Here is a 12,288-nt window from a genome sequence, read left to right on the forward strand (position 1 = left end):
ATTTAATACTTCCTGACATGTTGAATAAGAATGGTATTCTTAGCCAGGGAGTGGTTTCTCACGCTTGTAAACCCAGTACTTTGGGAGGCCAAGGCAGGAGGATCGCTTGAGCCCAGGAGTTTGAGACCAGCCTGGGCAACATAGTGAAGCCCCATCTCTATAAAAAATATATATATATATATTTTTGAGACGGAGTCTTGCTCTGTCCCCAAGCTGGAATGCAGTGGTGTGATCTCAGCTCACTGCAACCTCCATCTCAAGCAATTTCCCTGCCTCAGTCTCCCAAGTAGCTGGGATTACAGGTACCCACCATCACACCTGGCTAATCCTTGTATTTTTAGTAGAGATGGGGGTTTCGCCATGTTAGCCAGGCTGGTCTCGATCTCTTGACCTTGTGATCCGCCCACCTCAGCTAAAAATACAAAAATTAGCCAGGCACAGTGGCTCATGCCTGTAGTCCCAGCTACTCGGGAGGCTGAGGTGGGAGGATCGCTGGAGGTCAGGGCTGCAGAATGCCATGATCGCGCCACTGTGTTCTAGCCTACACGACAGAGCGAGACCCTGTCTCCAAAAAAAAGAAAGAATGGTATTCTCAGTAAACAAGTTCAGTTGTGGTTTCTCCAGGACTGTTTTTCTTTTTATTTGGTATCCTCCTCATAGTGGCCAATATTGTGCTGATATTGAATACTCAAAACTAAATTCACATTTTCTCTTTTGCTGAATTTGCATGTCACAATTTTTCCTTCCTATCCTAATTCAGTTGGCTCAATAGAGCCTTTGAACCTTTCTGCTCAGTTTTTCCTCTTTTTTTTTCCAGGGGTTTATGTCTGCATAATCAAGGTTCGACCGCAGTCAGAGGAGCTGCTACAGGCCCTCAGTGTGGCTGACACCTCAGTCTATGGGTGGGCTACACTGGTCAGTGAACGTAGCAAGAATGGAATGCAACGAATCCTCATTCCTTTCATCCCAGCCTTTCATATTAACCAGTCAGAATTGGTTCTTAGCCACAAACAAGATATCGGGGAGATAAGAGTACTGGGAGTGGACAGAGTTCTTAGGAAGCTAGAGGTATGTTAAGAACTGAACCAAAACAGAACAAGAGATCAGGAATTTGAAATAGTTTTCATTCTCACTTCAAGGGCAAAAGAAGTTACTGAGTGACCTAATAAAAATTACCATAGGAAATGAAAAAATCAAATGAAGAAAACCCATCTCCTTCATAATGCCAGGCAGGCTCCCAGAGTCCAAAATCTAGGTCATGAGCTTTGTCAACATAGCTAAAGGAGTAAAAAAAGTAAATGATTGGCCGAGCGCAGTGGCTCATGCTTGTAATCCCAGCACTTTGGGATGCCAAAGTGGGTAGATCACAAGGTCAACAGATCAAGACCATCCTGGCCAACATGGTGAAACCTTCTCTCTACTAAAAGTACAAAAATTAGCTGGATGTGGTGGCGGGCACCTGTAGTCCCAGCTACTCGGGAGGCTGAGGCAGGAAAATCGCTTGAACCCGGGAGGCAGAGGTTGCAGGGAGCCGAGATCACGCCACTGCACTCCAGCCTGGGTGACAGAGCGAGACTCCCTCTCAAAACAACAACAAAAAAGTAAATGATTTATTGATTGTCGGCTAGCTAGCTAGAAATCCAGATCTTGACAATTATTGTACTGTATATGTTTGAGATTGGAACATACTGATACAAAATTGATTTTTCTTCTTTTAAATAAAAGGTTTTATCTTTTCTCCAAGGTCGTCTCCAGCTCCCCAGTTCTAGTGGTCACTGGCCATAGCCACTCTCCCCTCACTCCTGGCCTGGCCATCTACTCTGTAAGAGTGGTCAACTTCACTTCCTTCCAGCAGATGGCATCACCTGTTTTCATCAATATTTCCTGTGTACTCACCAGTCAAAGTGAGGCAGTGGTAGTGAGGGCTGTGAAAGATAAGTTGGGTGCAGGTAAGCATCAGAGATTCCTATTTATAATCTAGAGAAGAAAAGAAGAAAGAATGTATTACATTAGTACCCCCATCTGCAGTTTTGCTTTCCGAGTTTCACTTAACTGACAGTCAACCACGGTCCAAAAATAAATGAAAAACTCCTGAAATAAACGGTTTAAATTGTGCACTGTTCCAAATAGCATGAGGAAATCTCACACTGTCCTGCTCTGGTCCCCAACCATGAATCATCTCTTTGTCCAGCATGTTCACACCGTATACACTATCAGCCCTTTAGTCACTTAGTAGCAGTCTCTGCTATCAAATCAACTGGTATCAAGGTATCCCAGTGCAGTGCTTGTTTCAAGTAACCCTTATTTTACTTAATAATGGCTCCAAAGCACAAGAGTGGTGATGCCTGCAATTCGGGTATGCCAAAAAGAAGCTGGAAAGTGCTGCCTTTAAGTGAAAAAGTGGAAGTTCTCAACTCAGTAAGAAGTCATATAGTACACAGAGGGTTCAATATTATCTGTGGCATCCACTGAGGGTCTTGGAACATATTCCCCACAGATAAGGGGGGACAGATGTTATCACAGTTTAGTTAATGGGAAACATTCAGCCACTTGACCAAGATTACTCAAACTAGTTGAGGCATGAATCTTCCAAACCTACCCAAAATAGAACCTTTAGGTAGCTTTCTTAACACTACCTAAATTTTATATTTAACTTATATATTTAAGAATAGTTGTCAGCCAGGCGTGATGGCCCACACCTTGTAATTCCAGCATTTTGGGAGGCCGAGGTGGGCAGATCCCTTGAGCTCAGGAGTTCGAGACCAGCCTGGGGAATAAGGCAAAACTCTGTATCAACAAAAAAGTACAAAAAAAAATTACCTGGGCATGGTGGCATGGACCTGTGGTCCCAGCTACTCGGGAGGCTGAGGCAGGAGGATTGCTTGAGACCAGGAGTTCAAGGCTGCAGTGAACTGTGATTGTGCCACTGCACTCCAGCCTGGTGACAGAGCAAGACCCTGTCTCAAAAAAAAAAAAAGAAAGGTAAAAGAATAGTCAGTTTAACACGAGTTTGCCAGCTTTGTGAGTATACTATTTGCTCTATTTTAAACTTTTTTTTTTTTTTTTTTGAGAGAGAGTCTTGCTCTGTTGCCCAGGCTGGAGTGCAATGTCGTGATCTTGGCTCACTGCAACCTCCACCTCCCAGGTTCAAGCGATTCTCCCGCCTCAGACTCCTGAGTAGCTGGGATTACAGGCACACACCACCATACCCTGCTAATTTTTGTTTTTTTGTAGAAATGGGGTTTCACCATGTTGGCCAGGCTGGTCTTGAATTCCTGACCTCAGGAGATCCACCCACTTCAGCCTCCCAAAGTGCTGGGATTACAGGCATGAGCCACCGCACCCGGCCAATCTTATTGATAAATGTTTTGTTGTCTTCAAAAGTATTTAAATCTTTTTGCATCAGGCAATGGGCCAATGTTAACCCTAGAACCAAGATTTAGCTTTCCCAAATCCTGATTCCAGGCATTATGTAGTTTAGGAATAATGCCACATTTGGATAGGATGGGAATAGTTATGAAAAGGTGTTAGAAAAGCTAGAGAACCATCAGTCTCCTTATATTGTATTTGTCACGCCCGCTTCCCCACCCCTCAAGGGAAGCTACTTAATTACTGGGAACGATCTAAGCTAAATTATAGTATATCTCCTAGTGGGAAATAGGTTTTTGCTGATGTTTACGTGAGCATCTGGTTTGTATTGATCATTATCCTAAGCACATTTATATGCTTTTGGTTTAATTCTCATAACTCTAGGAGGTTGGTATTTTTCCCCAAGAGCTGAGGAAACTGAGATCCTGGAGCAGTGGCTCACACCTGTAATCCTAGCACTTTGGGAGGCTAAGACTGGAGGATCACTTGAGCTCAGGAGTTCAAGACCAGGCTAAGCAACATAGCAATACCTTATCTCTACTAAAAATCAAAAGAATTAGCCAGGCATGGTGGCATGCACCTGAAGTCCTAGCAGGAGGTTGAGGTGGGAGGATTGCCTAAGCCCAGGAGGTTGAAGTTGCAGTGAGGCATGATCACACCACTGCACTCCAGCCTGGGTGACAGAACGAGACCCTGTCTCAGGAATTTAAAAAAAAAAAAAAAAAAAGTATCTCTAGATACTATCACAGAATGTATTGGAACAGAGTTTTTAAATCTAGAGACCATGGATCCCCGCAAAGGTCCATAGATAGAATTCAAGGTGTCCATTACCCAAGTGGAGAAAAATTGCATCTTTTTCTTTTTCTTTTCTTTTTTTCTTTTTTTTGAGACAGAGTCTCACTCTGTCGCCCAGTCTGGAGTGCAGTGGCGCCATCTCAGCTCACTGCAGCCTCCACTCCCAGGTTCAAGCAATTCTCCTCTTTCAGCCTCCCAAGTAGCTGGGATTGCAGGTGCCCGCCACCACGCCCGGCTAATTTTTGTATTTTCAGTAGAGGCAAGGCTTCACCATGTTGGCCAGGCTGGTCTCGAACTCCTGATCTCAAATGATCCACCCACCTTGGCCTCCCAAAATGATGGGATTACAGGCATGAGTTACCGCGCCCGGCCATGCATCTTTATTTTCAAATGACCACTAACTTAAAGTTAGCACTTTCACTGATTATTAATATAGGCAGCAAACCATCATAATAGCAGTATTGTGTGCTTTTGTCACCAACAGAATTCATTGACTATACTTTCAGGGATCATTTCTATAGTTCATTACTAGAGAAGTTTCTCAGAATGTATAGAGAGAGAAAAAAAAGAATCCACAGATATATTCATGTTCCTACTGCCAGATTTAAAAAATATTTCTCACTTAAAAATTATAGTAATCGGCCAGGGGCGGTGGCTCATGCCTGTAATCCCAGCACTTTGGACGGCCAAGGTGGGTGGATCACAAGGTCAGGAGTTCGAGACCAGCCTGGCCAACATGGTGAAACCCCGTCTCTACTAAAAATACAAAAAAAAAAAAAAAAAAATAGCCAGGTGTAGTGTCATGCACCTGTAATCCCAGCTACTCGGGAGGCTGAGGCAGGAGAATAGCTTGAATGGGGAGGCAGAGGTTGCAGTGAGTCGAGATTGTACCACTGCACTCCAGCCTGGGACAGAGCAAGACTCTGCCTCAAAAACAAAAAACAAAAAACAAAAAACAAATACAGTAATCACCAGCCTGGGCAACATGGCAAAACCCCATCTCTACAAAAAAATACAAAATAATTAGCCAGGTGTGATGGCCTGCAGTCCTAGCTACTCTGGAAGCTGAAGTGGGAGGATCGCTTGAGCCTGGGAGGCAGAAATGGAGTGAGCTGAGATCTCACCACTGCATTGCAGCCTGGGTGAGAAAGAAAGGCTGTTTCAGGAAAAAAAAAAAAAAGAAAAGAAAAACAGCCAAAAGGCCAGGCACGGTAGTTCATGCTTGTAATCCCAACACTTTGGGAAGCTGAGGCGGGCAGATCACCTGAGGTCAGGTGTTCAAGACAAGCCTGCGCAACATAGAGAGACCTCATCTCTACCAAAAATTAAAAGTTAAAGAAAAAAATTTAAATTATCCAGGTGTTAAAAAAAAAAAAAAAAAGGCCAGCGCAATGGCTCATGCCTGTAATCCCACCACTTTGGGAGGCCGAAGTGGTTGGATCACCTGAGGTCAGGAGTTCGAGACCATCCTGGCCAACATGGTGAAACTCCATCTCTACTAAAAATATAAAAATTAGCTGGGCGTGGTGGCGGGCACCTGTAATCCTAGCTACGCAGGACGCTGAGGCAGGAGAATTGCTTGAATCTGGAAGGCAGAGGTTGCAGTGAGCCGAGATCATGCCACTGCACTCCAGCCTGGGCAACAAGAATAAAACTCTGTCTCAAAAAAAAAAAAAAAAAAAAAAAGAGTCGGATGTGATGGTGTGCACTTGTAGTCCTAGTTACTTAGGAGGCTGCAGTAAGCCATGACTGCACCACTGCACTCCAGCCTGAGACCTTGTCTCAAAAAAAAAAAAAAAAAAAAGGCAAGTCTAAAGTTTTATTGAGGATAAGGTTAGATACAAATCAGAGTGCTCCCAAAAAATGACATCCTGAGTAGGACAAAGGTACTGTGGATTTAAGTAGTCACTGATAATCTAAGAAAATGTTTTGGCTGGGCTTAGCAGCTCACGTCTGTAATTCCAGCACTTTGGGAGGCCAAGGCGGGTGGATCACCTGAGGTCAGGAGTTTGAGACCAGCCTGGCCAAAATGGTGACACTCATCCTACTAAAAATACAAAAATTAGCCAGGCATGGTGGTGGGCACCTGTAATGCCAGCTACTAGGGAGGCTGAGACAAAAGAATTGCTTGAACCCAGGAGGCGGAGGTTGCAGGGAGCTGAGATGGTGCCACTGCACTCCAGCCTGGGCAACAGAGACTCCCTCTCAAAAAAAAGAAAGAAAAGAAAATGTTTCAAGATAGATTACAATTATAAATGGAATCAGCATACTATCACAAGTTTAGTGAAGGGAAGCATGTTACCTGGGGTTAAAGTGCATGGGAAAGGTAAACAGCATGTTTTTGTTTGTTTTGTTTTGTTTGAAATAGAGTCTCGCTCTGTTGCCCAGGCGGGAGTGCAGTGGAGCGATCTCGGTTCACTGCAAGCTCCACCTCCCGGGTTCACGCCATTCTCCTGCCTCAGCCTCCCAAGTAGCTGGGACTACAGGTGCATGCCACCGTGCCCAGCTAATTTTTTGTATTTTTAGTAGAGACGGGGTTTCACCGTGTTAGCCAGGATGGTCTCGATCTCCTGACCTTGTGATCCACCCGCCTTGGCCTCCCAAAATGCTGGGATTACAGGTGTGAGCCACCATTCCAGGCCGCATTTTTTTTTTAAGTCTTCTCATTTTTATTACTCAAAAGTTTCATTTTTTATTTAGCTGACTCTGCTTGTGCCTTCAACACTTTCACAACAATTTTCTGCTCCTCGATAAGGAAAGCACGCTTGATCCAGTCACAAACACACATTTAGCACACATGGAACCCGACATGTTTTTTGTTTTGGACAATCTCGTAAGAACTTCAGGTTTTACGGCATGAATCCCTTGAAGTCTGCCTGGGCACATGCCACATGCAGATTTTGGTGCTTTCCCATCCTTCTTGGTATAAAGGTAAACAATTCTATTACCAAGGGTTTGGGACAGCCTAGCTTTGTTAGAGGCTGTATTGTAGGAAAGCCTACGTTGGTATGTCAAACGCTGGACCATTCTGAGTGCCTGCAGACAACGTCCCTGGAAGAGGACGAAGTGGTAACCAGCATTTTAAAGTAGCAGAGGATTTAAAGCATCCTTTGAAGTCTAAGAGGAAGCAATAACAAGCTCAAGAATTAGAGAGTTTTATTACTCTGGAGATAGGAAGATGTCAAAAAGAGGTGGTTGAGCCAAGTATAGTTCACACCTGAAGCTCTCTTCTCTCTTACTAAGAGGGCTGGATTTTGAATACTTCTGGCAGATACTCTTATTACTATTTTTAGTCATAAGTTTTAAAATGCAGCATCTGCTGGAGGTTGCAGTGAGCTGAGATCGCACCACTGTCCTCCAGCCTCGGGGACAGAGTGAGAGCAAAACTCTGTCTCAAAAAAAATTAAATTTAAAAAATGCAGCATCTGCCCATGGTTGCTATTAAATAACTATTATCTTGTTTTGTTATGGCCAATGTATAGATCACTGTGAAGATTCCGCCATCCTAAAGCGGTTCACTGGCTCTTACCAGATCGTGCTCTTGACCCTCTTTGCAGTGCTGGCATCAACAGCTTTCATCTTCCTAGGTAAAGTGTCCTTATATTCAATACCATAGACTTTGACATGAAAACTGCTTTTTTTTTTTTTTTGAGATGGAGTCTAAGTCTGTCGCCCACGCTGGAGTGCAGTGGCGCAATCTTGGCTCACTGCAACCTCTGCCGCCCGAGTTCAAGCAGTTCTCCTGCTTCAGTCTCCCGAGTAGCTGGGATTACAGGCACCGGCCACCGCACCCGACTAATTTTTGTATTTTTAGTAGAGACGGGGTTTCACCATCTTGGCCAGGCTGGTCTTTAACTCCTGACCTTGTGATCCACCCGCCTCGGCCTCCCAGAGTGCTGGGATTACAGGCGTGAGCCACCGTGCCCAGATGAAACTGCCTTCATTTTATTTCACAAATAAGGATGAAAATTAGCCACTTATCACATATAATTTTAACAAGCAGTGTAAACTAAATTAGCCTTGCTAGTCCTAGTAACGTAGTGGATTAAAGGTCTCCCTCAGCCGGGCATGGTGGCTTATGCCTGTAATCCCAGCACTTTGGGAGGCCAAGGCGGGTGGGTCACCTGAGTTCAGGAGTTCGAGACCAGCCTGGCCAACATGGTGAAAATCCATCTCTACTAAAAATAACAAAAATTAGCCAGTGTGGTGGCACATGCCTGTAATCCCAGCTACTTGGGAGGCTGAGGCAGAAGTGCTTGAACCTGGGAGATGGAGGTTGCAGTTAGCCAAGAGGGTGCCACTGCACTTCAGCCCGGGCGACAGAGCAAGACTCCGTTTCAAAAAAAAAGGTCAACTTACTACCAAGAAGCAACTGGATTTGGCAAACACACACCACTCACAAGTGGAAACCACTACTAATCTTGAGGTATAGCAGCTACTTTTGCTGAAATTCAGTTAGGGATAATTCAAGTAATACAACAGACTGGGTGGAATGGCTCACGCCTGTAATCCTAGCACTTTGGGAGGCCAAGGTGGGAGGATGGCTTGAGTCTAGGAATTTAAGACCAGACTGGGCAACACAGTGAGACTCCATCTCTACAAAAAAACTTTAAAATTAGCTGGGTGTGGTGGTGGCACACATCTAGTCCCAGCTACTAGGGAAGCTGAGGCAGGAGGATTGCTTGAGCCAGGGAATTCAAGGTGGCAGTAAGCCATGATTGTGCCACTTACTCCAGTGATACCGTGTGTCTAAAAAAAAATTTTTTTGAGTCCTATTGTCACCCAGCCTGGTGTGAAGTGGTGCAATCTTGGCTCACTGCAACCTCCACCGCCCAGTTTCAAGCGGTTCTCCTGCCTCAGCCTCTCGAGTAGCTGGGATTACAGACACCTGCCACCACACCTGCCTAATTTTTGTATTTTTAGTGGCATGTTGGCCAGGCTGGTCTTGAATGCCTGACCTCAGGTAGTCCGCCCACCTAGGCCTCCCAAAGTGTTGGGATTACAGGCGTGAGCCACCACACGCAGCCTAAAAAAAAAAAAAAATTAACACAACACTATTGTCTACTCCATTTCCCCACCTTTTTTTTTTTTGAGACAGAGTCTGGCTCTGCCGCCCGGGCTGGAGTGCAGTAGCACTATCTCAGCTCACTACAAGCTCCGCCTCCCAGGTTCACGCCATTCTCCTGCCTCAGCCTCCTGAGTAGCTGGGACTACAGGCGCCCACCACCACGCCCCACTAATTTTTTGTATTTTTAGTAAAGACGGGGTTTCACCGTGTTAGCCAGGATGGTCTCGATCTCCTGACCTTGTGATCCACCCACCTCAGCCTCCCAAAGTGCTGCGATTACAGGTGTGAGCCACCACGCCCGGCCATTTCCCCCTTTCAGCCAAAAGCTGAAAGTAACTCTAAAATGGGTTAAATTGGGAAAAAAACTTCCTGTAATAGTGCCATTACTATTACTTATTTTTTAGAATTATTTTTTGCAATATTCTCATTCTAGAGTTGACTTTGCCCTTTAAGGCCTTCCTCAGATATGCCTTGTGACATTTCCTTTGTCCTTTTTCCAGCATACAACGCCTTTCTAAACAAGATACAAACAGTTCCAGTTGTGTATGTACCAACTCTAGGAACACCACAGCCAGGTAAAAAACCCTCTGTCCTCATCTTTGAAAAGCTCAGATACACACGTTTAATTCACTCAATTTTTCCCTCTTCTTCTAGGTTTTTTTAACTCCACAAGGTCTCCCCCTCACTTCATGAGTCTACAACCTCCATTGGCCCAAAGTCGGCTGCAGCATTGGTTATGGAGTATAAGGCACTAACCTCTGCTTGGACCAGTTCCTTTTAACTGCAGGGGAATGAAGATTTCTAGTCTTCGACAAGAAGCCTAACAGCAACTTCTACATTAAGTTTCCAGATAACGCTTCTGAGAACTATAAATAAAGCATGCTAAGCTGTTTCTTAAAACTGGTATGTCAGACTGTGTTGTAAAGAGTTAACTGTCGGCCAGGCACGGTGGCTCATGCCTGTAATCCCTGCACTTAGGCAGGCGGATCACCAGGTCAGGAGTTTGAGACCAGCCTGACCAACATGGTGAAACGCCATCTCTACTAAAAATACAAAAATTAGCCGGGTATGGTGGCAGATACCTGTAATCCCAGCTACTTGAGAGGCTGAGACAGAGAATTGCTTGAACCCAGGAGGCGGAGATTGCAGTGAGCTGAAATCGCACCACTGCACTCCAGCCTGGGCGACAGAGCAAGGCTCCATCTCTTTTTCAAAAAAAAAAAAAAAACACACACACCAAACACAACACTTGAGATAGTATCACGGTTTAAAAAAAAAAAAAAAAAATTTACCCAATGAGCCTAAGTGGTTAAAAATGCCCCCAAAGGGACTTTTAAAGTACTTGGCCACTTACGTGCCCCAAATGACTCTTAATATTCTCCTCTTCCTGGTTGCCCCTGAATACTTGAGACAGGAACTTCCTAACACTTAAACAAGACAATAAACAGGATTTATCCAAAATGTGTTTATTGAGATGGTTTCCCACTCATCTTGATTCAGAGTGCTTTTAGTGCTGCTTCCTCCTGAAGGAACATCCTGGAGGAAAAAGATTCAGAGATTAGCTGACATCAGTCCAGGTATTCTGCCCCTCTCCCACAAAAGCAGATGCATGATGATCCACCCACAGAAAGCTGTATCTTTTATTTTTCTCAACTCTTAGCTACCTGCGCATTTCTATCACTTTGGTTACTTCCTATCAACTTGAGCCCTTTTATCACCCATTGATCCCCGCTTTAGACAGTAGTGCTTTGAGATTAATACACAGCTTTTGGTAGTATGTACTTAAACAACCAAATCCAACACTTCTTGTCTAAAAATTTATAGATAATCGCTGTCACTGTAAGACTGAAAGATCCTGAGAAGTGTTTCCATTTCTAAAAAGCGAACTCAAAGCCCCAAATCACAACATTAGTAAACCATTTACCTTCTGTAAGCCTTGCTTTTCCTCCTGTAGGCTGGCAGAGGACAGTGGAGCAGCCAACACACAAAACTACCGTTTGTGCATGGCTAAAGACCGTGGTGATTTTATAGCATCCTGAAAGAAAAGCAGATAACATTTTTTTCCTCTATTACGCCCGTATCTTTCCTGCACTTATGCCCAACTCATCATCCATTACATTGTTTCCCAACACAAAAAAACGGAGGGGTTGTATGTGAAATCTGATGGGAGATCACGGTGAAATGAATCACTCCTCCTAAGATGCAAAACTTTGCCAGTTTCATACATTCAAATTTTAAGAGTATCAGGGAAAATATTTTCCACAGACGAAGAAACTGAAGCTGCTGCACAGCTTCAAGGATGCGAGACAGCTCACACTACATTTTCCAACTGTTGAGGTCCAGTGCTTTCCCCACTACAGCAAGCCGTCTCCTCACCTGGGCATTTCACATCCATGAAGTAGGAATTGGGGCTCTGCACCAGGCGTTTCTTCTTGTGTTTCCTCTTCTCCTCTTCTGGAGAGGGATGAAGGAGATCCTTTGCGAGCTAAGAGGGACAGAAATGCAGAGATTTAGAATCCAACGGCGAAAACGGGATGGTCGAAAACAGCCCCCACTGTCACACACCGGGGAGAGCTCGCCCCGCGCCGCCCCTGGTGTCTGCGCAGCTGGGCCGCCATCTTATCTCCTCTCCGCTCCCGTCTATGCGGGTGGCCCGTGGGCCGCTGCGGTCCCTGGAGTTAATGTCCTAAGAAGTGCAGAGAGCAAATGAGGACCCTCTGCGATCCGAAATCAGCGTGAGGGGAGAGTGCGGACAGAACAGCGAGATCTCCGCGGAAACCTGGACCAAAGCACTCACAGGCATGTTCTCGTGTGGGTAGGTCGTCACCGCCGGAAAGGAGCGAAAGCGGAAATCCTGCCCCTTATATTGAGCACACCACAGGAAATGACGCAAGGCTCTTGCGCCACCATGTTTGGAAGGTCCTACTTTGGTCCGCCGCAGTGGGGAGACAAGGGAGCTGCCATTTTCAGAAGGTCTTTAACTGTTAGTTGTGACACATATGCGTCACCATGTTGGGAGAGTTACCTTGCTAATTTGAGGTCAGCGTTTGATCACT

General features: G+C 45.0%; 2 protein-coding genes and 2 pseudogenes across 2 annotated transcripts in view; 2 read left to right on the forward strand and 2 right to left on the reverse strand.

Annotated features, from left to right (window-relative positions):
• The window catches only part of NUP210L (nucleoporin 210 like), a 164,489-nt gene extending 154,357 nt beyond the window's left edge, over nt 1-10,132 (forward strand). Inside the window, exons 36-40 of the mRNA XM_063717482.1 lie at nt 818-1,068; nt 1,745-1,949; nt 7,647-7,751; nt 9,733-9,807; nt 9,887-10,132. Of these exons, the coding sequence (XP_063573552.1) occupies nt 818-1,068; nt 1,745-1,949; nt 7,647-7,751; nt 9,733-9,807; nt 9,887-9,987 (737 nt within the window). The 3' untranslated portion in view covers nt 9,988-10,132. The remainder of the gene's footprint in view (nt 1-817; nt 1,069-1,744; nt 1,950-7,646; nt 7,752-9,732; nt 9,808-9,886) is intronic.
• LOC112130870 (small nucleolar RNA U3) lies at nt 4,655-4,736 on the forward strand (annotated as a pseudogene).
• Nucleotides 6,820-7,986, reverse strand: LOC129058688 (large ribosomal subunit protein eL34-like; annotated as a pseudogene).
• Nucleotides 10,133-10,682: 550 nt separating the features above from the next.
• On the reverse strand, nt 10,683-12,070 carry RPS27 (ribosomal protein S27). Its single transcript, NM_001132019.1, is given in 4 exon segments — nt 10,683-10,768; nt 11,157-11,267; nt 11,609-11,717; nt 12,030-12,070. Coding segments are annotated over 4 exon segments (255 nt in total). The 5' UTR covers nt 12,036-12,070; the 3' UTR covers nt 10,683-10,739.
• Nucleotides 12,071-12,288: the final 218 nt, after the last annotated feature.

This window comes from Pongo abelii, chromosome 1 (genome assembly GCF_028885655.2).
Source record: "Pongo abelii isolate AG06213 chromosome 1, NHGRI_mPonAbe1-v2.0_pri, whole genome shotgun sequence".
In the NCBI taxonomy this organism is placed as follows: Eukaryota; Metazoa; Chordata; class Mammalia; order Primates; family Hominidae; genus Pongo; species Pongo abelii.